Source organism: Euprymna scolopes, chromosome 23 (genome assembly GCF_053919585.1).
Source record: "Euprymna scolopes isolate OS-2025 chromosome 23, ASM5391958v1, whole genome shotgun sequence".
NCBI lineage: Eukaryota > Metazoa > Mollusca > Cephalopoda > Sepiida > Sepiolidae > Euprymna > Euprymna scolopes.
Genome location: NC_136504.1, coordinates 10,461,146 through 10,487,690, shown reverse-complemented (window position 1 = coordinate 10,487,690; position 26,545 = coordinate 10,461,146). Strand labels below are relative to the sequence as shown.

General features: G+C 32.7%; 1 protein-coding gene across 1 annotated transcript in view; it reads right to left on the bottom strand.

The window, feature by feature from the left end:
* The window catches only part of LOC145245743 (uncharacterized), a 42,032-nt gene extending 20,045 nt beyond the window's left edge, over positions 1-21,987 (bottom strand). The window contains exons 1-4 of the mRNA XM_080107340.1: positions 21,705-21,987; positions 4,743-4,976; positions 1,199-1,258; positions 499-570 (exon numbers count right to left, since the gene is read on the bottom strand). Coding sequence (XP_079963466.1) covers positions 499-570; positions 1,199-1,258; positions 4,743-4,976; positions 21,705-21,987 — 649 coding nt within the window. The remainder of the gene's footprint in view (positions 1-498; positions 571-1,198; positions 1,259-4,742; positions 4,977-21,704) is intronic.
* Between the last annotated feature and the right edge of the window lie 4,558 nt (positions 21,988-26,545).

Sequence of the window (26,545 nt, the reverse complement as noted above, 5' to 3'; positions counted from 1 at the left end):
TCTCTCTCTCTATATATATATATATATATATATATATATATATATATATATATATATATATATATATATACTACACATTATGCATACAACTACTATTCTTTTTGTATTTCATCTCACTTCTTAAGTGACGAGGGAATTGTCTACCGTTTATTTTGCATGTTATCACCCCCACCTTTTTATGAGACATATTTTTTATTTTTATTTTATTTTTTTGTAAATATTTTTACATGCATAAAAGTTATCCATGGACACATGTTTCTGGCTACCAGCCCTCATCAGCATGGGTAGACGTTTTTTGGTAAAGACTTAACTACACACTACTTGTTAAAGATTCTTTTAATATCATAACGGCACAATCCAGAGTCCAGCATTTTACCACTGAGCTATGATGCCTTGTCAGATTTTATGCACGTGTTGTAAGACATAAATATGAAGAAATAAAATGGATGAAAACGATTCTATGGAAATCAACAATATAAAATGAGTTTTTTTACTTACTTTCGGCACAATTATTAGATTTCTGGCAAGTTTCTGCACAATATGCATCGGTTGGTATTAGACCACATGGTGCTGCAAAAAAAACAAAAAAAAACAAAAACAAAGCAGGTAGTTAGACTGATAGATTTTAGTGTTGACTAATAATCAAGACAAACAGCGTGGTATAGTTAATGAAAAGTGTATTAACAAATGTAGATTACAGAAGTATATGTCATGATTGGGGCCATAACTGCCATGAATCACACTCAATAATACGTTAGATGTAGTTATATATAAATACTTTGGGAAAATCCATTACTTCTGAAATATGAGGTGCCTTCAACAAGTTTCCAGACTTTTTGTGTGGCACTTGGAACTCTAGTCTCCTTACAAGTAATCTCCTCCAGCTGTAATGCACTTGTACCGTTTCAATAACGTTTGGAAGGCCCCATGAGAGTCAATGACTCTTGTCACAGCCTCTTTCATTTCCTCAATCGTCTCATAAGGCTTTCCTTGAGCTTAGGGAATAATCCAAAAGTCACAGGGTGCAAGATATAGACTATAGGGAGGATAAGGAACTGTCTTGATGCCCATCTTGGTCAAATAGTCTGTGACAAGGATGAAGTTGTGGACTGGTACATTTGCGCAAAAATATTTAAATGTAGGTAGGTGATAAATAGATTAGTTGCATCAATAAAGGCATGAACTCATTTTTACTTACAAACATACTGATATGGCGGTAAGCATCTCCGGTTGCATTTTGGACCACAACATTTCATTGCTGAAAAACAGAAATTTAAGTATTTTTTATAAGAAATGCATTCATAAAATTATCACACACACACACACACACACACACACACACACACACACACACACACACACACACACACACACACACACACACACACACAGATAATAATGTTTGGTGATATTTTTGTTATTCCAAAATTCGTGGACTTCCATTCTTTTTTTTTTTTTTTAAATAAATTATTCCGTAATGTATAGATAAAATTATATCAAAAGCTAAAATGGTTACCAGCCGTTGCCCGGGACTATATAAAACAAAATAAAAGTTAAATAGTGTGTAATATCTTTAAATTAAAACTTCTGTTCTGTCTCTCTGTCTCTCTCTTTACTCATTTCTCTCTCTCTCTCTCTTTTTTTTTGTCTTCCTCAATTTTTACCCTCCTCCTCCTTCTCCTCCTCCCGCCTATTCCTCATATTTCGATGTGTTCACAAAATAGTGTACCTATTTACTATGCCTCCCCACGGGACAGAGTTAGACACCAGGGTCGTTTTTTTAACGTGGAGAAAAGGTACAAAAATAAAAATTGTCTCAGTCGTGAAGGATTTCTCCTCCACCGAAAGAGAACAAGAAATAGAAGTGCAACATCTGAAGAACAGATACTACACTTTGATCTTGTCCCGAAGGGCAAGTAAGTTATAACGCGTATGAGCACGTACGAAAATATCAGCAGCATCTGGAGGATGGACACAAGCGGTTGTATTAGCAGCAGGAGCAGCATTTGAACGTATATGCAAATTAGGAAGTGTGCGTGAGCTGGCACGAAAAGAAAAAGGGAGAAAAAAAGGACATCACAAGGTTGGAGAGAAAAAAGTCGACGTCAAAAGAGACGGACGAGAATGAGCTGGCTGTCGCCAGCATGTGGTTAGAAGAAAGAGAAATGCGATCCGGTTGAAATGGGCATAGGACAGCGAGAGACTTTTAAGCTGGCGTCGAGACAGGAAGAAAGAAAGACGGTAATAAACGAGCTGTATTAAAAAAAGAACAAAAATACGAGTCGGATGTATTTATGTTGTTTGTTTGTTCCTGCAACGCTGCAACGTTACAATAGTAATAATGTATTTGGGTTTGTATTACTGTACACATAGATTCGAAAAAGTTGTCAAAAAACAAATATATAACAAATAAATGTTATCAAAGGCAAAATAAGTTACTTTTCTACCAAACTGGATACATTTTTCGTGTTTTTATTCAAAGTAACATGTTTATTCAGCTCGAAAACCATACAGTGTTTACCGATGTATTGGAACATTCAAGATGGCGTCTGATTCTCTCTTTAACACGGTAAGTTTGGGAAAAGGTGTTATAAATAAAAAACCGGATAAAATACTGTTAAAAACTCGCTCAATATATGTTACCGTGACATAGGTTGACATATATTCGGCAGGTTTTTAATAGTATTTTGTATAGTTTTTTTTTTTTATTTATAACACCTTTTCCCAAACTTACGGTGTTAAACAGGGTGTGAGACGCTATCTTGAATTTTCCAATACATCGGTAAACACTGTATGTTTTTCGAACTGAATAAATATGTTACATTGAATAAAAACACACAAAATATATCCAGTTTGGTAGAAAAGTAACTTATCTTGTCTTTGATAACATTTATTTGTTATATATTTGTTTTTTGACAATTTTTTCGAATCTATGTGTACAGTAATACAAACCCATGTATTTCAATTACTGGAGCAATTCTTTTTAAATGCAGTACTGTAGGGGAGATGACAACGTTAGGTTTTTGCAACTCTTGCAGGGATGTGTCGACATCCTCCTACGTACAGCACTTGGAATTTCTAAATTGGTCACCTATCTGATACTGACCAGGCTTAACAGGAATTGGGTGTAATTTGATTATGTAAGGGGACAGCTCAACATGAATTTGTTTCCATTGGACTTAATGATGACCATGTTATAGTCAGATGGAAAGTAGAGCAGCAGCATAGATTCAAACTCTATTAACAAAGCTTCTTTTCTAGAATTGCCGCCTGTGAAACTATATTCTGCTGACCTGCTTTCTAACTGACTATAGCATGGCCGTCTTCAAGTCCAATGTAAACAAGTTTTTGTTGAGCCGTATCCTTAAATAATCAAATTACACCCAATTTCCACTATTAACGATCACATAGCTATTGTATCAGTGATCACCTTACACTCAATTCTTATCCTCAAGTGGCCTCCAGGCCTTTATTAATAGTGACTCCTTTGTAAAGCAAAAGAGAAATTGTGTTAATAATGACAATTTTATTGCTTTCGGACGATGTCAATATGACAATAATTAAGTTTGTTGGCCTTTTACCTAGGAACAGGATGTAGTATCTGTGCTGATTCTACCCTTAGTCTATTCTGTCCTTGGTCAGTGAATAAATCCCTCTAGACCGAGACAATTTTAATTTTTTTTTCAATCCAGAGTGCCCTGTTTCGGGAAGCTTGATTTTTCCCGACATTAAAACCAGTCTTGTGTCTAACTCTGCCTTCGTAAAGAGGCACATAAATAGGAACAATATTTACTGTTACTCCCTCCCTCCCCTACCAAATATTCTGTGTTATATATATATACTAGCAGGCCGCCCGGCGTTGCCTGGCCGTAAAAATACGCATAAATATTATATTTTAATTCATACAGAAACTGAGACATTTGCATGCAAGTATTATGTTTTTTTCCAAACAGTTGACTTCTTGTAAGTAAAAAAAAAAATACTTGAGTTGAGATCGAAACCAAAGCCTAAAGACAGTGAGTCAAGTACGATAAGCATTAGACCAGCTTGACACAATTTTAAAGAGTGTTTTCAAACCTACTTATTCTTAACATTAGTAACCTGTTATGTGAATGATTAACGCATGCGCATTTGTGAAACAGTTGACAAACAAATAAAAATCTGATGCCCCCCCCACATACGAATTTTTCAATTTTGACCCCCTGCAGGCCTTTCTTTTCTAATGAAAACAGGTTAAAAAAATTTTCATATGTCTAAATATCCTATATACCAAATTTCAAGTATGTAAATCAAAATTCGCTGAGTATATAGGTTGAGAGTTGTCCTCATACACACACACACACACACACACACACACACACACACACACACATTCTCACTTATATATATATATATATATATATATATATATATATATATATATATATATATATATATATATATATATATATACTAGCAGATCACCCGGCGTTGCTTTTCCACATGTTTGAATACTCTATAAATCAAATTTCAAGTCTATAAATAAAAAATTTGTTGAGTATATAAGTTGAGAAGTGTCCTCATACACACACATTCTCACTTTTATATATATATATATATATATATATATATATATATAAATGTATATAGTATCAATATTTATTTGCTACTGTAGTTTCACCTGCATCAATTTGTGTTTCCTTCTACTGTCTTAGAAACCCTGATTTGCAGAAGAATTGTTATAATAAAAATCCATTACTTACTCCCTTTACAATCCTTGTCTTCAGTACATTGCTCAACACAACTCGGCCATTGTGGATGTGGTTGGGTTCCGTAATAAGGAGGATACGGAATATAATACCAAAACTCTGGAGCATAGAAAGGACGAAACGGCATATGCAAATTACTTGCCATCGCATTTGTCACATTCTTATTTTTCAACGGATGCGGCCCCAAGTTCGTGTATGGAGCATAAGGCGGACAAACACCTGCTTTAGCTGAAAAAAAGAAAAAAAAGAAATAGTATTTGTTTAAAAAGCATAAAATATAACCTATCTTCGATCCCAAAGTGCAATCTCTCAATTTACGATTTTATCAGAACATATTCTACTACGTATTAATAATCAAAACTAGGTTGATTGTCCCCCCAATATAAAACATATGACCTTTTAAATTGTATGTTTAGTGATGAAAATTGAAGTGTGACAGAATAACAGAAATATTATATTAAAACTAAATTTTAGAGACCACGAAAATGTGTTCGATCTTAAGTGTGACAGCCCGACAAAGGAAAGAGGGAAACACTGGCGCAAATGTTATTTTAAACTTATGTGTGACAAACGGAATTTTTTTTTCAAACTTAAGCAATTATAACTTTATGACTCTATTAAGATTTAGAGGAACTATGGGTTCAATTATCTCTTACTGGGGAAGCAATTGAAAATAAAGACCTATATAAAGACCAAATGAAACGTTTCTCTAATAAAACTTTACTATGAATTCAATGGTGATATTGATTTTATAACATTTTGTTTTTTGCAGTAATAATAATTTAATGACTTTGTTTTTACAATAACATTATAAGGCCTGTTTCCCAGTTGTAGATATGGCAGGTAGGTTGCCATAAAATTGCTGCTTCGTGGGCTGATCGTGCCAAGATATATTTAACACTGTACGTAGTATATGGGTGTACATACCGTCTGGAAAGATATATAGACAGCACATACATCCAAACAACATTGAAAGAAGTCAGAGCAGCAACATATTACTGGATATATACTAAATAAAATTAGATCCATCTTAGACCATAAGATCATCCAAGTTGTCATTGATGGACGTATATCCAAGCAGCATAACATTAATGTTGGAGTGCGTCGGAGGCTGATCCTTGGATTACTATTATTCCTGATATTTATTAACGACCTCCCTGATAATATTGTGTCCAAGGTGGGTATATTTGCTGATGGTACAACGCTCTATAACATGCACAAAGGAAGAATAGATGTACTCAAATCTAAGACAATGGAAGAATCGTTAGTAAATAACATCCAAACCATAATAGAATGGGGCTATAAATGGATGGTAACATTTAATGCTACTAAGATTAAGCTGCTCTCCTTTAACAATCACAAGACACCTTTCAATCACCAATATCCATGACAAATAACTCCCTACTTGAGAATTCTTCCTTCAAATTTCTCGGCCTAACATTCATGGGCAATATGAACTGGAACAAATACATGGAGGACATTGCAAAGGCTGCTGCAAAGAAGTGGTTTCCTTCTAACGTGCTAGAACATTACTCATACGTGAGAGTATCCTGTACCTTTACAAAGTCACGATTCACCCATGCATGGAGTATTGTTGCCACATCTGGGGTGGTGCCTCTACCACTAGCCTCTACCTTTTGGAGAGAATCCAAAAAAGAGTCTTCAATCTATCAGGTCATCCCATAAGTTCTGTCCGAATTTATGAATAAAGAAAAAAAAGTGACCAAATGTTACATTTTATTAACGATTTAATCATCAATATATTTAATCATCAATATATTTAATCATCAATATATTTAATCATCAATATATTTAATCATCAATATACTTTCTCTGATTATCTATGACTTCCTCCCATTTATTCACAAGCTTATTAATTCCATCACAGTAAAATCCTTTTGGCTTTGATTCAAAGAACTCACAAATGTCAGGTTCAACATCTTTCTGCTTTACAAAAGCTGTTCCTTGCCAATGATTTTATAAGCTACGAAACAAATGGCAGTCTGAAGGAGCAAGGTCAGGAAAATAGGGTGGATGAGGAATTTTCTCCTAACCAAGTTCTTCGATCTTTTATGAGGTGATTCTTGCTGTGTGGGGTCGTGCATTGTCCCGATGAAACATCACCTCTTTTTGATTCACTTGAGCAAGTCTTTTTCCCCTCAAAGTTTGGTTCAAACGCTCTAATTGCTGGCAGTAGATTTGAGCATTAATTGTTGCATTAGGTGGTAACAATTCAAAGTGGATTATTCCTTGGCAATCCCACCATATTGAAAGAAGAACCTTATTCCCATGAAGTTCCCTTTTCAGCTGTGGCTGAGGACTTTCCCCTTTACCAAGCCATTGTCTATGATGCTTTCGTCACCAGTCACAAATCTATCCAAAAACACGTGAAACAAGTTGGCAAGAATAGAAAGAAGAGCAGATGTCGACCCAGCATTTGAGATTGTTTTCAGACAATTCATGATTCACCCATTTTCCAAATTTAGGAACTTTTCCAAGCTCTTAAAGATGACTATGAACAGTTGCATGGTTTGAACACAAATGTATTTTCAATTCCTCACCTGATTAAGCAGGATTGTCTTCAAGAGCTGCTTCAAGAAACTTATCATCAAACTGAACTGGACGTCCGGTTCGATCTTCAAATTTTTTTTCAAGTCATTTTTCTCTCTCTATTTTAAACTAAATGAAACTTCTATAAGCAAAGCTTTTTCCGTCCATGGAAAATCTAAGTAAATAAGAAGAGATTTATAGATTGCTCAACAAACGAGTCGGCATAAGGGAATTAACTCTTTAATTAAAATATCAGAGATATTTCCCTACACGGGTACTGGTCTCCCGCTTTATGGTTTTTTAAATCAGAGATTTGCTTCTCCAAGAAAGGTTGCCTTCACCAGGCTTACGGGGGTCTCTCCACCCCCAACACACACATACTCACAAACACACATGGTGTTAGTTGGTTGTTGATCCCGAAAAAGAGTTCATTCGCCCTTTAAAATATATAAAATACTATGTTGCTTATATTACGAAATTGTTTTACTAAAGTTGTATTTTCTTACACAGACTTTAAAATGAATGTTTTTACAATTATATATTTATACTTTTGTATACAACAACTGTTTTTTTTTTATGAATACCTTCCGTTCGGAAAAAAATGGTTTATTATAGATTTGATCAAGAATAAATCGGATTTTTTTTTTCATTTTTTATTATTACGTTATCTGTTTACGTCAGTCTTAATCGGACGACTGAAACCGCCGGATTATACCGAGCGAACAAACCCATGAAAAAGAAAAAAAGAAAACAAAAAACTTACCGTAAAAATTGCAAAATATTTTCTGTTACAGTTATATTTTATGTCAACGTTTTTTTTTTTTTGTTTTTTTTTTTTTCGTAATAACAGTTTGGTTTCTTGGAATTAGTGAACAAATATATTTTGGATGCTTATGTATTTTTGGTACTGTGCTATTTGTAAATAGTTTTATTACGTTAAATTCATGTTTCATGATATTTTTTTTATTGTTATTAAATTGTTAAGTGAAGTTACGGCATAATCCGGCGGTTTCCTTTGTTTGCCGAGTATTGCCCAGCGAGACTCATGGAAAAACGAGCTTTATACCTGCAGAAGTACCTAATTTTTGGAATGGGTGTTTTTTTTTTTTTTTTTTTTTATAGCGTTGAACAATACAAAGTACAATTTTAGGTACTTATGTATTTTTGGTACCATGCTGAAATAATGTTTTTTTATTTATTTATAAAGCCATTTAAACCACGGAGGTGGAGGGGGGAGTGTTGTGTCACTATTCTTCCACCTTACGATTGAATTAAAAAAAGTTAGCGTGAAACTTGAAATTAACTTGAAAACACTATTTACAAATAGCGCAGTAATAAAATTGCATAAGAACCAAATTTTAAAGTGTTCCGCCTGCCTGCTTCCCTCCGGACTACAACTTGGATGTCTTCAAGTCCAATGTTAACAAATTCCTAATGAACCGCCCTATAATTAAACACTTCATCAAATCTCCACACTAACGTAATGTACTTGCAATAACCCTTATCCCTGAGTGGCTTCCGGGCCTTGATAAGTGGTGATCAATGTGTAAAAAAAAAAAAAAAAAGATATTGAAACCCATTTAAAGTTTAATAGACAGATTTAAACTTAACCAAACTTCAGTGCTTATGCATTTTTGAGATCACGGTATTTGCAAATAGTTTTTTTTTTTTCGGGTTAAAACCGAGTTTCACGATATTTTTAAATAATTATTTTTTTAGAATTCTGCTTGTTTTTTTGTTTTTTGTTTTTTGTAATTCAAATTATATTATCGAGAAAAAAATTATCAAGAAAAACCTTTTTTAACATAATAATATTGATTTTATGTCCAATTTTATTGACAACTTTAAGGTAAGTGAAATAAATAACGGGATTTTAAAAATAACTATTTTTTAATTATTTGATCTTTTCAGCTGTAAAAAATGTTGCAATCTTTATGAGCCTACATTTATTTTGTTTAGTTTCCGTAACATGAAATATGGGGGGGGGTATAACGCCTAAAATAAAACATTCCCTCTAATATATTTAACAAAATATACTTCTATTATGTAAGTTTATTTAATAATGAATAAATATCGAAAAATTCCAAGATTTGATTTTTTTCTAGATTTTTTTAACATGGGTATGTCTACGGCTTCAGAAACGTCACTACATAGGAACGTTGTTTTAAAGTCTCGCATTTCCATTATTTTTATGCTGTAAAAAATTTGTAAAATATATAAGCAGTTTATTTGAAGCTTCTTCTTTTGAATGGTAAAACAGTTAGGATGATAATATTAAATTACAGTTACATGGTGTTATATACAGGAGGAGGGTAAAACTGTCGCGCGCGTTGCAGGTACCTATTATACACTTATTAAAAAAAACTAAAACAACTAATTAAGCTATTTTGGCAGTAAAGACCCGTTTCTTTTCTTCAATCTTAGTACATACGTTTACTTTGAACATAGATATTGTTCTCGAAAACAAATATTGCAGTTGCTCTGTTTTATCATTAAATTTTATAAACATTATCCAACAAAACTAAGCTGTTAGTTTTGGGAAACGCAAATACAGTGGCGGCTCGTGCATGGAACTGTGGGACTGCAGCAGTGCAGCAATGCAGCACCCCCAAGTTATTTCTACACAATATTAATGATAAAATTAAAAATAATACGTTTGTTTGTTGTTGTTGTTTATTATTATTATTATTATTATTATTATTATTATTATTATTTATTTATTTATTTATTTATTTATTTATTTTTTCTATGAATACATTATAAAATCATTAACTTTAATGTCGGTATCTCCAAATTCATATAATAACAAAAATAAAACTTGCTTGGAGCTGTTAAATTCACAGTTACAATTTCTTAATGAAATTCTCTTGTACGCATGCGCGAATTAGACGCTTTAGACAGCCGATGAAAGCTGCGTGAAGAACTGTCGCTGGGCGCAGTTCCGTGTCGTGAAATTCGTTGTTTGCTTAGAGTGTGCGCCTGTATAAATATGATAACATCGTTATTGAAAAAAAAAAAGGTGGTTTACTTATATTTTTTAAAATTATTATTAAAATTTGCACATAACGTGTTCTTGTACATAAAATATTGTGCTATTTTTTTTTAATACGCACACTTTTAGCGTTGGGATTTAAGTCGGTAGCAGACGGAAATATATAATATGCAGAAACTGTTTATTTTTATTTATTAAAAGTATTCGGGAATTTAGCAGTGAAAGCTAACACGCGGCCAAGAGTAAAAACCAAATATACAATAAATAAATTTTGCCATAAAAATAAAGTTACTTTTCCATCTACCTGCCTTTTTGTTTGTTTCTTTAAAGTAGTTTTAAATGCTATTTATTTTGCAACAACTAAACTTTACAAAAACAACTGTTTACATTTTTTTCCTAGAAGCAAAAAAGCGAAGAAACAGTTTATGTTGAAAATATATTTTAGTTAGAAATCTTTTTAGCGTGTATGTTTTAGATATAAAAAAATTAGCATTTATTTGCCTCCGACAAGGACAATGTTAGAAGTTTTACACTTTGAAAAATGGATTTTTTACACAAGATTTTTAAATTAAAATGTGTTTGTAAGTAAAAAAAAAAACACAGTTTTTTTTAATAATCATGTATTTTTAAACTTTACATTGAATTTGTTAGTAGATGGGTCAGATAATACGCATTAAAAAAAGTAATTAGAAATCCTTCTGGACTGATAAATTTTAATTTTTGTTTTTTCGAGAAGAAAGCTACATTAAAATTCAATGTTTTATAATGCTTATATATGACATCCTATTTTCTTATAATAAATCTCCACTTTATGTCGATCGTTATCGGCATGGGAAGGTCAGTAAATAGCCAAATTTGTTCTTTTTATATAAAAAGCAAGTTGTTAAAAGATTTGTAAATAAAATTTTGCATCTTTAAATATTTTTGTTTGTTTGCTCATTATATAAAAATGTAAACTTTTTTATTTTGCATTTTATTTACAAATACGTTTTGTTATAAATACATCTTTAAAAATAAATTTTGTAAATAAAACTGTTATTAAATAAAACGCTATTTTCAAATAGTAAACTCCTAAATTAACACTCGTATGGAGGCAGATAAATTTCAAAGTTTTTCTTTTTTGTTTTTATAAAAAATAAGTTATTTTTAAATATGTTTTTCGTTTGTTTGCAAAAAAAAACAAACAAAAAAAAACCCCGCAAACTTTTATTTAATTTGAAAAGGAATAAATATATATATTATTTTTATTCTGTAAAGTATACATAATTTAAAAAAATCTTTTTAATAAAAAAGTTTTTGCGTATTATCCATTTCTGATTGATTATTTGTCTTTGTTATATATTTGAATATTTATTTGAATGTTTGTTTATTATTTGATTAAATATTTATTTATATATTCGAATTCCTTTACACGATATTAAAAAAATACATAAAATTTTTGAAGCAGCACCCCCACTAATCTCAGGCACGAGCCGCCACTGCGCAAATATGTCTAAAGCAAAAATATTGTTTTTCCTATTTCCCCATTGTTTGTTATTTAAATAAACCGTTTTATTTATAATGTTTACTTTTATAGCTTACTTAAAAATGATCACTTTCTTAAATACCGTTTGCGTTTATACTTGGCAATGTACAGGTAAAACCAAGAATTTAATTTCCTTTAAGGGACACAAGGTTCGATAGTTTTTGCCACCATAACTCAAGTCTTGTCAACAAAAATACCTTGTCTGGAATTTTACCCTGAAAAATACCCTGAACCTCCCAGCTAATTTTGTAACAACACCACCCCCAAGCACAAAATGGGGTGTCTATTCCGAAAGCCATTTTTAGCATGAGGAGGTTGAGGGGGTTGGTCAACAACAAAAACAACAGTCGTATTTTAAATTTTTACGGGTGCATGCACTGCATGCTACCAGCGGGCAACGCCGGTTAACAGGTCCTTCTAGTTTATTATAAACATGAAATGCCGTAGGTATTAAACGTAACGTTAAATCCCTTTAAAAATGAAGTAAAAACAAACAAACAAAAACCGCAAGAAACGGAGACATATACATGCGCGCATTACGTTTTTTCTAAACAGTTCACTTCTTGTAAGCAACAAAAAACAATACTCGATATGAGATCGAAACCAAAACCTAAAGACAGTGAGTCAAGTACGATAACCATTAAACCAGCTTAACAGGATCTTTAAAAAGTGTTTCAAACCTGCTTATTCTTAACATAAATAATCTGTCATGTGAACAATTAACGCATGCGCATTTGTGAAACAATTGACAAACAGATAAAAATCCGATGATCCCTACGCACTAATTTTTAAATTCTGACCCCTTAGCAGACCATTTTTCCGGATAAAACTTATTTAAATGATTTCCTCATGTCTGAATATCCTATACACCAAATTTCAAGTGTGTAGATCCAAAATTTGTTGAGTATAGGTTGCGAAGTGTCCACACGCACGCACGCACACACACACACACACACACACACACACACACACACACACACACACACGCGCACGCACACACACACACACACACACACACGCACGCACACACACACACGCACACACACACACACACACACACACACACACACACACACACACACATTCTCACTTTTATAGCTATATAGATAAATTATGTTGTTCGATATATAATATCTAACGATGTATGTTTGAGTGTTCATTCTGTAAAAAATAATCCTGCGTTTTTATATTTGAAATAGAAATTTAATAAGGTTTGTGATCATTGCGTTTTTATTATTTTTTTTTTATTTAAAATTAAGCTTTACGGCTCGCAAAAATACTTTGACAAGTGATGAAAAAACTACATAATAAAGGGACCTAATAAACGAAAGTCTTTATCTGTGCTTAATCCTAAAGTAGATTCCATGAACAAAGTTTATTTCCTAGAACTGCACGCCTGGGAACTTTCTTCTGTTTCCCTGCTTTTCAGCTGACTCCTAGATGGTCGTCTTCAAGTCCAATGTAAACAAGTTCCTGATGAGCCATCCTCTTAAGTAATAGTAATCCAATTTACCAAATTTCCACTACTAACGATTACTACGATATTTTCCCATTGACTAATGTACGCTTATTAACCCTTATCCTCGAGTGGCCTCCGGGCCTTGATTGGTGACTGAAAAAAAGGTTACACTTCAAATTTCAAAAATCAAAAAGGAATCATCGAACATGCCAAAAAACATATCAGAAAGGAATTCAATTAGAGAAAAAAGAATCCTTAAACTGAATTCAGTACGGAAACAAATCGAGCCCTGTTATATATCCAAAAAGAAATAAGAAATCCGCATGCCAGTAGTGCACTCAGATTTTGGTCTGCGGGGATGACTATGGTTTCAAAAGAAAGTTCATATTAAGATGGTGCAAAAAATAATGTCGTTTTTTTGAAACGACATTATTTTTGCACCAACCTAATATTACGGGGTGGAACGATAAAATTGTCATCTTACACAAGACAACATGATTCCATTTCCGTTTGATGAAAACCGGTTTTCTTTTCCTTTTTTTTTTTTTTTTCTGTAGACCATTTAATAGTTGACCAGTTGTATACAAATCCCAAGAGCGATAGGAGTCTTCCATCGTGTCTGAAAGTGAAACAATGTTCAACGAGCAAGTACAGCTTATGATCTCTACCGATTCAAGTTATGACAACAGGACCATTGCCAGCACCCTCAAAATGCATCGCTGGATTGCCACAATCACATCATGTCACCTCACATCTTCGAAGTCGGCTTAAAAGTCAACAGCAAAGTGTACCTGGATGTGTTGAAGAGTGTGACGATCTCCTGGTGCTATCAGGTGGCCGCTCGCAGACACTAGGTGTGGCAGCAGGAGTTGACGCTGGCCCACAAGTCCAAAGAGACACAGGCTTGGCTTCTCTCACTGGCCCTCCTCCTCCTCCCCGACTTGAACCCACTGGACTACTTCGTTTAGTCATATATCGAGTACATCACCAACATAACCTCCAACAACACTAAAGCCAGCCTGATCGCCGCCATCAGCCGAGTATTCACCCAGCACTCGGCGGTGATTGTGGAAAAGACATGCTCCCAGTTTCGGACCCGTATTGAGGCGGTGATTGAGGCTGAAGACGGCTACATTGAATAGATGTCAGCTCTATTACATAATCAAGTTACTTGAATTGATTTTTTCAATAAAAGTTTTAAAATAAAGCTGTAGTGTTTTTTGTTTTTCTTTAGGCGACAAATTTATCGTTCTGCCCTGTATTTTGGTTATTTGAACCACTGATTCCATTTTATTTTAACAAAGTTTCAGCCGATGTGACCTCTGACATTTTCTACGCGTATTCTGTCGAACTCGTGAATTTTTCTACCGAACTTGGGAATGTGCATGGAATTTCGAATCGAACCTTTATTTAATCCACAGAAGTAGCATGTTCTCGTTGCGTCAGCCAGTACCAGGTAGAAATCCGATGTAATTCGCACTTGTATTTTTGACTGTCGTCTGCACTAAGGGGTGAACCTTCGACCTCCAGAAGAGTGTAACTTACAAATGAAATTAACGAAATATAATACTTTATCAACTGACTTCTAATCACCCATGATTAAGGCAGTTAAAGTTTCTGTTATTTTATCTGAATGTTCTAAAATTTTAAATGTTATATAACATGGTTATTTATGTGTATGTGTTTATATTTTTTTTACTCGTACCCAGTGACCGATGCTATAGCGTTATATAACCACACTGGTGAATCTTATTTATATAAAACATATGTTTATGTGGATAAATAATGAAATATTTATTATAAAAAATATTTAATTGCAATATAGTTGTATGTATATGATTCACTGCTAAACTAATTAACTGATCATTATGCATTTTCGAACACGGCTCCTAGGCGTAAGCAGTGGTAATGTGGGATATATTAAGTTGAATTTAGTTTAATGCAAATGGTTAAAAGTGGTAGAAGATCAAGAAAATTCATTGTACCTCTGTTTTTTTTTTTTGTTTTTTGTTTTTTTTTAATAAAATGTAAACAATATTAATAAATATTTCCAAAATTTCAGTTTTTGGAATATTTCAAATGGTTTTTAGGAGGCACATTCTCCGATCTTGAAAGCGAAAATATTTTAGATAGGCATTAAATTTTAAGCTATTATGAAGAGTTGTGCTTTCATATAATTTATAAAGGAGTGTCCAAGAAAAGTAGATGTTAATATTTTTATGGGTTAAACAGCGATGGGCCACGGCGTACAAATGTAGCGTTGTTTTAATGTCCCTGTATGTATTTCTCTCTCTTTGATACGATAATTTAATATATGTATCTCTCTCTCTCTCTCTCTCTCTCTCTCTCTCTCTTTCTCGCTCTCTATCTGTCTGTCTGTCTGTCTCTCTCGTACACGCGCGCGCACGCACGCACACACACACACACACACACACACTGTTTCTCTTGCTTCGGTTATTTCGTACATTTAGCAGTTAATATGTTTTTTTTTTTAATTAACTGTAATACTTGTTTACAATAATGTTAGATATAATCGTAAGAAAAAGAAACAAATGCAATCCCCATCTGTCTGTCTGTCGGTCTCTTTCTCTCTTTAGCTCTGTCTCTGTCGATACGATGATCTAATCTTTCTCTGTATCTCTCTCTCTCTCAGTCTGTTTCTTTCGCTTCGGTTCTGTTTTTCTATATCTACCTCTTTCACTTTCTATATCTCGCTCTAGGGGGAGCTGGTTCGAGAACCAAAGAACTTGGTTGAGGCGCAGAAATCGCTTTATGTAATATAAAAATCTGGCCTCCTCTAGCGATAGTAGCCATATTGGATGCCGGATTCATTTAGTGTTCGTTTTAGTGAGTAGAATAGCAATCCAGAATAAGAGATCGGTGTGATCTAAGCCAATCACGTTATTTTCGAATAGACGGACGGGAGTGTAATGGTTTATGAATCTGTTAAGAACTGTGTAAACGCAGTATCCGTAACTTGTGTATAAATGTACACGGTGTGGAATGGGGGAGTAAGAGGACTGTTGGAAGAGATGGTGAAAATCTAGCTACTTCGTATGTATGTTACAACGATGATGAATATGGCGCTCCTCGGAATATAAGTAATGTTTTAATAATACGAAATAATGTGTATGTAAATGCGTTCTATAGGTAAATAAGGTAATGGTTAATGTTGTAAATATAATAATTTTTTATGTGTCATCTGTTATTGTCAACCTACGCTAGTTTCATCCAGGGGGTGGGGAATTGCGCCTACTTTATTATATATAAATTATACAAATAATAATGATAATAATAATAATAATAATAATAATAATAATAAGAAGAAGAAGAAGAAGAAGAAGAATATATATATATATATATATATATATATATATATATATATATAAATATATATATACAATTATTTTTTACTATAATAATTAAATACCTACAGATACTAGTGTTTCATCCTATCGGGAATCTTCAGTGCAGGGTGTCACGATTAACACCAGGCGATAGATTCGAACCTGGCAACACGGGCCATCTCTGGATCGATTACTAAAGATCGTATCCAATCGGCTACCATTAACCGCAAGAAATAACATTGAATTTAAATATTTTATTTTTAAATGTTTTTAACGCCAGTCACAGTGATCTAATCCTTATACAACGAGCACTTTCTCTTTTCCGTATTTCAATTAAACTAGTAATTTCACTGTTGCATTGAGATACACTCAGCTCTTTAGACTATTGCTCTAATCCCCTTTAAATTATATATATATATATATATATATATATATATATATATATATATATATATAATGTAACATAATATATAATATATATAAAAGATAAATAAATAATAATAATATAATATAATATAATATATAATAATATAATAATATATGATATATAATATATAATATCATATAAATATATAATGTATATATAAAATAAATAATAATAATATCATATAATATAATAATAATATAATAGTAATAATAATATAATATAATAATATAATATATTATAATATATAATAATATATAATATGTAATATATATATATATGTATATATATATATATATATATATATATATTTGTTTATTGTTATATAAACATGGTCACATCCTGCTGCTACAAATAGCCACTTGTTTCAATCAAACAACAGATATCATCAGGCAGCGACTTGACTATTCAAAAGTTCAATGAATAATGGATTTTTATTTTAGGTAGGAACTCTTTAAAAGTTGGAGTTAAAAAACTTAAAACACAGAACTTTAATTATTAGAAGTAAAGAGGGAGGGGGCAATTTAAATAAAGTTAAAAGATTATAATGGAGAGAGAGTGATTAAGAAGAGAAAAAAGAAATAGAGAAAGAAAATAGAGAGAGAAAAAATATATAGAGAAAAAAATATACATATATGGAGAAGAAAAAGAAAAAAGATATAAATGGTTATTATAAAGAGAATAAGGACTAGAAGGGAAAAAAAAGAATGTTGAGATATAGTTAAAGAGAGAAAGAAAGAAAGTAAGAATTAATAGGAAGGGAATCTTAAAGAAGTTGCCAGTATATAAAAAAAAAAGAAAAAGAAAAAAAAATCTGCGTGTCAACCAATTTATGAACAATTATACAATTCAGTAATTAGACAACATTAATACAAATACAATCTAAGCGTTAGAAAGTTAACATGTAAAAAAAGACAGCGAATGTATCCAACTGACATATTTATCATCTAACATACGTCCACGAGTAATATAAACGCAGTTCAAACATACGTCTACAATTAATTAAGCCCTTTATACTAAATGATATAAGTTTAAAGCTTTCGCGTTTTTATTAAATGAATATATAAGTAAAAGAAAAAATAATAATGAAAAAACAATATTAAAATTATTAATATTTTTCTTTTTCTTTTAATTTAAATCGTATTTTTTATTCTCCCCCGTCTATTCCGTTGAAATACCCCCTACCAAACCAGCACCCGTTCTTACATAGTGTTCCTATTTACAATGCCTCCCCACGGGACAGAGTTAGACACCAGGATCGTTTTTTAATGTGGAGAAAAGGAACAAAAATAAAAATTGTCTCAGTCGTGAAGAATTTCTCCTCCACTGACAGAGAACAAGAAATTTAAGTGTAGCATCCGAAAAACAGATACTACGCTTTGATCTTTACCCGAAAGTGTTATCTCTTCTAATCTTATCATAAATATATTTTTGACGTTATTTTGATTTTGTTTATTATATATTCTTTATATTTTAAGGGACCTTATCATCGCCTTCTTTATTATTATTATTATTATTATTATTATTATTATTATTATTATTATTATTATTGCAGTTAATACTATTATTATTATTATTACAGTTAATACTATTATTATTACTGATCCATATTTTTTCTTAATAATATTAGTTATTATATGGAAAAATGCGCGCATGAAAAGTAATATTCTTAAGATTTTATTAAACCTGGAAAAGTAAAGGACAAGAAATTCAACCTGGAAAAGTAAAGAACAAGATATTCTAGTAAAGTAAAAAATAAGAATTTTTTAGACTTAAAATATTGCAGCTAAAAATAAAATTTGAATATTGATAAATATTTCATTTATTATTTGCATATGTTGTTGTTTATTGTTGAGTTAGAAAGGGTGTCAGTCGCTGGATTGAACTTATTTCCCCCCTATTATTTGCATATATTTATGTAGTGAAAATTGTTTGAATAAAATTAATTCATTAGTTAGTTAGTTAGTAGATGGAATTAATAATTTTATAATTTACATAAAAATTAATAATTTTATTATATCATAATTAGGATCATTTAATTCTTTCTAACTCAACAATAAACAACAACATATGCAAATAATAAATGAAATATTTATCAATATTCAAATTTTATTTTTAGCTGCAATATTTTAAGTCTAAAAAATTCTTATTTTTTACTTTACTAGAATATCTTGTTCTTTACTTTTCCAGGTTGAATTTCTTGTCCTTTACTTTTCCAGGTTTAATAAAATCTTAAGAATATTACTTTTCATGCGCGCATTTTTCCATATAATCCATGATTTTTCCAGGCATTGCTATTGTATTAATATATAAATTTATAATATTTATTAATGATTGTCAAAAAACATTATCTCTCAAACACACATTTATGCAATATTTATGATTCAATCACAGTAGTTCCGAGCCAGGGTCTCTACCGAGACTGCGGTTCATGAATTCGTGATCTGTATAGAGCGTAAACTAACAAAAAAAGAAGATGACACTCGGTGTCTTTTTAGATATCGTTGGAGCTTTTGACAACATACCCTTCAGTAGTATGTTCAAGTCGCTACGAGAACTCAATGTGCCACCAGTACTCATCCGATGGATTGAGTATATGGTGAGGCACAAAACAGTTCAAGTAGAACTACTGAGGGCAACTGTTAAAAGGGAAGTAGTTAAATGAAACCCCCAAAGTGGGATTTTATCACCTTTACTATGGAACTGTATGCTGAATCCTCTTTTAAAGGAGTTTAAAAATAGGAATATTTATGCCCAGGCTGATGCTGATGACATCGCAGTGCTGGTCGCTGGTTCAAAAGCATCATTGGTCAGACGCATTGCCAAAATGGGACTACATTTTTCATCAAATGTGATAACGAAAAATTTGAGTTCAAAGAATATGTATATCATAGAATTCACTAATATTTTTAATCGATAAATTCACCATTTTTTGCTATAAAATCATAAGGAAAGTTAAAAAAAAATAGTTATTAAAAAAGTTCGGTTTTTTTAATTATAAAAAAAAAACGATACACGGGATTGAACCTAAAATCTTTCCACCAACCGCCGGTACTCTAACCGTTACGCTAACATGTCATATTGGCACAATCGCAGTAAAAAATATTTATATACAAAAAAAGTTATGCAAAATAAAAAAAAAAAGCGTTAGTCACTTATGTACTTACTCTCCTGTTTGTGAACCCACATATTTTGTTGTAACTTTTTTTTACAGAACCAATTTTCGAATTTTTTTTTCAAAATGTAGCTAATGAGGTGTTCTATCCAACTATATAACCTGTTTGAAATTTGGTTGCGTACGGAATTAGTGGTAGGGGTTTGAATGTGTCTCGATTCATTCAATTTCGGACTTAAGCATATATTCAACCACTACGGTGGTTGAATGATTATGACTATTGCTATAATTATTATTACTATTATTGTTGTACTTTATTTTCATGCTAGTATATTCCTTTGTATGTTGTTACCCTACGCCATCCATATTTTTTCTGCCTTTATTAACATATACCCCACCTGTACCAAACCTGCCCGATTATCATGTTATCATATAGCACCATCTTAACACTAGTCAGCAATCTTTATCACCTTTCACTGTTCGCATGCAAATTCTTTTTTTTTTTTTCAATTTACTTTATTTTTTTTTTAGATTGACCCTAAATATTTTTATTCTTTCACACACGTATTATTATTATTTTAAAAATTTTTTATTCTTTATTTTACTTACATGTAACTCACGTTGGATCCTAATTGATTCATTTAATAATTAATTAGTCAATGAGGATTCCCGAAAGAATGAAGCACTATACATATATATATATATATATATATATATATATATATATATATATATATATATATATATATATATATATATAAAGAGAGAGAGAGAAAGAAAGAGAGAAAGAGAAAGAAAGAGAGAGAGAGAAAGAGAAAGAAAGAGAAAGAAAGAGAAAGAAAGAAAGAGAAAGTAAGAGAGCGAGAGAGAAAGAAAGAGAAAGAAAATGAGCGAGAGAGAAAGAGAAAGAAAGAGAGAAAGAGAAAGAAAGAGAGAAAGAGAAAGAAAGAGAAAGAAAGTGAGAGAGAAAGAAAAAGAGAGGAAGAGAGAGAGAGAAGAAAAGAAAGAAAGTAAGAAAGAGAGAGAGAGAGAGACAGACAGACAGACGGACAGACAGACAGAGAGGGTTGTTTAGTCGTTTCACAACTCATCAGTGTGGTTAGATGAAACTTGCTCATTAACCCCAAGTTTGAGATAGATAATTTGACAAGTGATTGTAATTTCTCCACTACATCATCATTATTTTTTTTTTATAAAACCCAAAATAAATCACATTTGTTTTATAAGCATTTTACGAAAAGGTATTTTTTACTAAGGAGAAACCAATGATCCAGGCCAAAAGACACACTAGAAGATAATATGTAAATAAGATACATAAATTACCAGTTGAATGAAGAATATTACGATAGAATTGAAAATAAAGAATAGAATAGAGAAAATAGTTAATCAAGCATAATTGTAAAGAAACACGACCAACTTCCAAATTGAATAAAAACGTTTGGTGATTTACAATTTTTTTTTAAAACATAAATTACATAATTTTCTCTAAAGTTCACCAAAAAGCAGGGAACATTACAAAAAGAATTCGAATCATAAAGACTTACTGTGCTGTACATTTGCGGGCTTGTCTGCGGGCTTGCTTTGCACAAGAGCAGCAATTAGACCCAAGAACGCGAAGATGATCAGCTTCATCTTTTCAGTGCCTTCTTTTTTGTATGTGTTTTTTTTTGTTTGTTTTTTGTTTGTTATTTTTTTTGTTTTTTTTTTTTTTTGTTTTTTAGTACTGTGGACTTTAAAGATAGGTGGTGTAAAACCCCGAACTTCTGTAAGTTTCTTAGGAACTGGATGCGAGCAAAGCAGACGCGCTCGACAATGAATCTTATTCATTCCTCGCCTCAGCTTTATATATATATATATATATATATATATATATATATATATATATATATATATATATGTATATATACACTTTTTGTCGGCATTGTTTATTAATCTCTTTTCTTATTATTTCCGAAACGTACCGATCTAAATTTAGCTTGTGGGAAGAATGCAAAAATATATCCAGATTATGCTGAGAATCCGTTGGCAGACCGTGCGAAAGTTCCTGGAATGAAAGAGGGAGAGAGAAAAAAAAGAACATGGCATGTGCATATATCAAGCCGCATTTTCGCGTCGCACGTGTATTTTCCTATTTCTTTACCGGACAGGTTAAATAATTACAAAATTAGTACTAATACTATGAAGCTGGAAGCCATTTAGAGGTAAAAGCATAAAAATAATTATACATATCAGATGTCTCAACCACCGATTGCCATCGACTTAATATTCACAAGCAAAAAAAGAAAATATTTTGATACATTAACGACGTTGCCAAGGCTGCTGCAAAGATAGTGGGTTCCCTTTACCATGTTAGAAAATTACTCACACCAGAGAATATTCTATATCTTTACAAGCCACAATTCGCCCATGCATGGAGTACTGTTACCATATCCGGGATGGTGCATTTATCATTAGTCTCTCTCATTCTTAGACAGGATCCAAAAAAAGAGTCTCAAATCTAGATCCCACACTATCAGCTAATCTGTCCTATCGCCACAATATGCGTCTCTGTATCTGTTTTACAAGTACTTAAATGGAGTGTGCTCTGACGAACTTGTAGCACTGATGCCCCTTCGACTAACATAATCATGATTAACCCGACAAATAGCAAAATCTCACCCCTTTACTGTCGAGGTCCCTAGATGCCAGAGAGCCTTCTACGCTAATCGTTTCTTTCTTTGTGCTTCTAGATTTTGAAATTCCCTGGCTGGTTCCTACTTCCCTAGCTGTACTAACATGCAGAAGTTTGAATATAATGTGAACAGACATCTCGCTGCTCAACTCCCCACAGTCCTTTGTTAGATTCGATCTTAAATAGTAGTCCCTTATGTCCAAGTGGAAATATATTCTTATAGAGGAAAAGAGTAAAAACATTCAACAGGAAAAACATTTTGAAATAATTCTTTCAAATTGTTAACTTATCCGGAAGTGGATGATCATTAAATCATACTAATCAGGAAATGATTGATAATTCCACGTTTCGAGTTCGATAGAAATCTAATATTCAAGTCTAAATTATGTTGTTATTGTTTAATTGCAAAGTTTCAGATATTTTTCCACACTATTTCTACATTTTTTAAAAAGTAGAATCTATTTTTTCCCGTTCTTTTCTAGGTGAAAGATTTTAAATGTACTCATTACTGTTGTGGTGTCCACCTGACGGACAATAATGCGCTCTTCCACTTATAAAGATCGGAAGAATATGCCTTTCGATGTTGTTCACAATTTATGTTCACAATTGTTAGTCGGACTGATGTATACCCACACTCTTTATTTGCTGGATTTGCTTTTCTGCCCAAGATATTTTGTTTCCAATAAAATACCGAGTTGTGTTTTTCTTACGGGACCGCAACAGAAACATTATTTAATAATCTTAAATAATAAAATATGTACGATATACCTATTTAAATTTTTAGCTGGGGGTTCACTTTTATATGTAAATCTAATGTAAATGATCTTCCTACTAGCTTTTTAAGCAATAATTTTATTCAAGGTGATCATGTCATATTTAACTTAGTAAACTGAAAAAAAAAAAAAATGTTAGAACCCCTGTTCGCTAACGTCGCAATTCCTTTTTCCTTTTTTCCCCCTTTTTCTTTGCGGCGTCACTGGGTTCAGGGTCGCCTAGCGAAGTCTCATTGATTGAAACAGATAGCTGTTTGTAGCGACCATATGTAACTGTTTACCCTCAAATAAAAAAAAATAGCTCTTATTATTGAGCACTATTTAACAACCTCGTTGTATTCGTTTGTCTCGACTTTTGAACATCTCAAACCTGAATATATATATATATATATATATATATATATATATATATATATATATATATATATATATATATATATATATATATCCCCGCCTGTGGAACGCTGATACAGACAATTACTATATATATATATATATATATATATATATATATATATATATATATATATATATACCGTGGAAGCAAAATCAAGACTTCAAAAAAGGTGTTGATGGCAACAAAAGTGTATTTCATTTTACGTTACAATTGTTTCCATGTCCAGTCAAACAATTTCAAACATTATATAATTTGAATATTTTCCAAAACCAGCATTCCTTCAGCCTTTATAAATAAACACACTTTTGACAATAGAGCATTTTTGAAGGGAAAGAAAAAAAGAAAAATTCCCTTACCGGGAAAAGCGTGTGAGAAACATTTACCTTTGCTGTAGTTACGGAAAAGCCCATTTAAATATTAATATATCGCCTAATTTTCGTATCTTTATTTAAGAACAGAGTCATGAGAAGTTTTCACAGAAAACCCTAAGCCATTTAAAAAAATTTTTTTTTATATCATTCGTTGAGTTCCTAAATTAGATCTCATTGTTTCATTATTTCCCAATGTTTAACTTTTTTATTTATTTATTTTTTACAAGATAGTCACCACTTATTAAGGCCCGGAAGCCACTCGGGGATAAGGGTTATTGTGTGTACAGTACGTTAGTTTTGGAGATCTGATAAAGTGTCTTACTTAAGGAAGCGGTTCATCAGGAATTTGTTCACATTGAACTTGAAGACATCCAGGTTGTAGTAAAGTGGGAAACAGGTAACCGGAACAGAGTTCCACAGGCGGGCACTTCTAAGAAAGAAGCATTGTTCATGGAATCTACGTTTTGATTTTGACACTGATAAGAAGTGGGGAAAATTTTTAACAGTGGTTTCAGCTAGACGGGTGTTTTTCGTGAAAGATTGGCGAGGGGGACCAGAGATTGGAGTTCAGCACCTGCCATGGTAGTAACGATAAAACAAAGACAGGCTCGCAACGTCTCTTCTGTGGGAGAGAGGTTGTAGAGAAGAGAAAAGGGCATCACCCACTAAGCCACGAAGCCTATTTTGTACTATGTCAAGGCAGGATAGGCTATTTTTAGCAGCTCCTGCTCAGATGTACTTGGCTTTTATATAGATAGAGAATTGCATTAGCAGTGAGATATCTTCTGGAGCGGTAGAAGGATCCTACCATTTTTCCAGCGATCTTGGCAACTGACTTGATGTACGTATTCCATTTCAGGTCAGGGGTAAAGGTCAAGCCCAGAAGCTTATCAAAACATGGAGTTTCCCCTAGACGAGAGCCACCCATATCAATTGATGCCAGATGGGGATCAGGGCGTTGATTATGTAAAGATAGAAGTTTGGTTTTAGATGCATTAAACGTAACTTGATAAGCTTGACGACATCACACACAGATATTTGTATGTTGCAGAGCGTGTTGTCCGTTATAGTAGGAAATATGGGGAGTTGATGGCCTTCGTCGCATAGGGTGGAATTAGCTGTAAAGTTCTTGGCAAATAGTTTGGCCTTGTCTGATGCTGACGAGATGACCTCAGGTCCATTGATGATGGTTGGGATAGAATGCCCGCTTCTGTTCGGGATCCTGTTTGCTATTTGCCAAAACTGGTGGGAACCAAGCCGCTGCTCGGCTACTTTGGATTTAACGGACTGAGCATATAGCTCTCTTGCAATTTTTATTACTCTTTTGCAGTGGTTGCTGGCAGTCCTGAAGGCAGCTTTAGTCTCAGTGCATCTATTACGTTGGTAGCTATGGAAAAAGTGATTTCTGTGCGCGATAGCAGCAGCACATCTAGGAGAGAACCATGGCTAGCTGTTAGGTTTTTGTTGGAATTTTTTGGATGGTATGAATCGGTCTATGCCTACAATTAGCCATTCGGTCAGGTCTAATACTATGGAGGACACATCTTTTTTAAACATGGAATGCAGTGGTAGATCGGATATAAGTGTACAGAAGCTATCCCAGTCAGCGGTAGAGTATCGATATACAGTACAGTGAAGAGGTACATCTCCAGGCTTATTGCGTTTTGTTTTTATCTTAACTGATACAACTGCATGGTCGGAAGATCCCAGAAGAGACAGAACGGAACTTGAACATAGCTCAGGAGACGTTGTGAGAAAAAGGTCTAGAAGGCTAGCATACTGACCGGAAGTATCGGGCACTCGGGTGAGTTCGTGGACAATCCGGGTGAGGTCATAGGCAATAGCAAAATCATGACAGAATCTCCCCTCATCATCTGTCTTGTTAGAGTGGGTCAGCCATTCCGCATTGTGGACATTGAAATCACCACAAATGTGGATGTTAGCTGAAGGGTGAGCAGACAGGATTTATAAAAAGCGTCTTTTAATTTTCATTTCTATATTTATAATATGGCCGTAACAACCTTGCAATAACGTTACGGTTAATTTTAGTTTCGTATTAGTGGCAAGTAATATTTACAGATTATCGTTATTGTAGTACTTAGATTTAAGACCATTTTAAGTTTACAGTTTAATTGAATATGAGAATAAATAAAAAGACTATATTATATATATA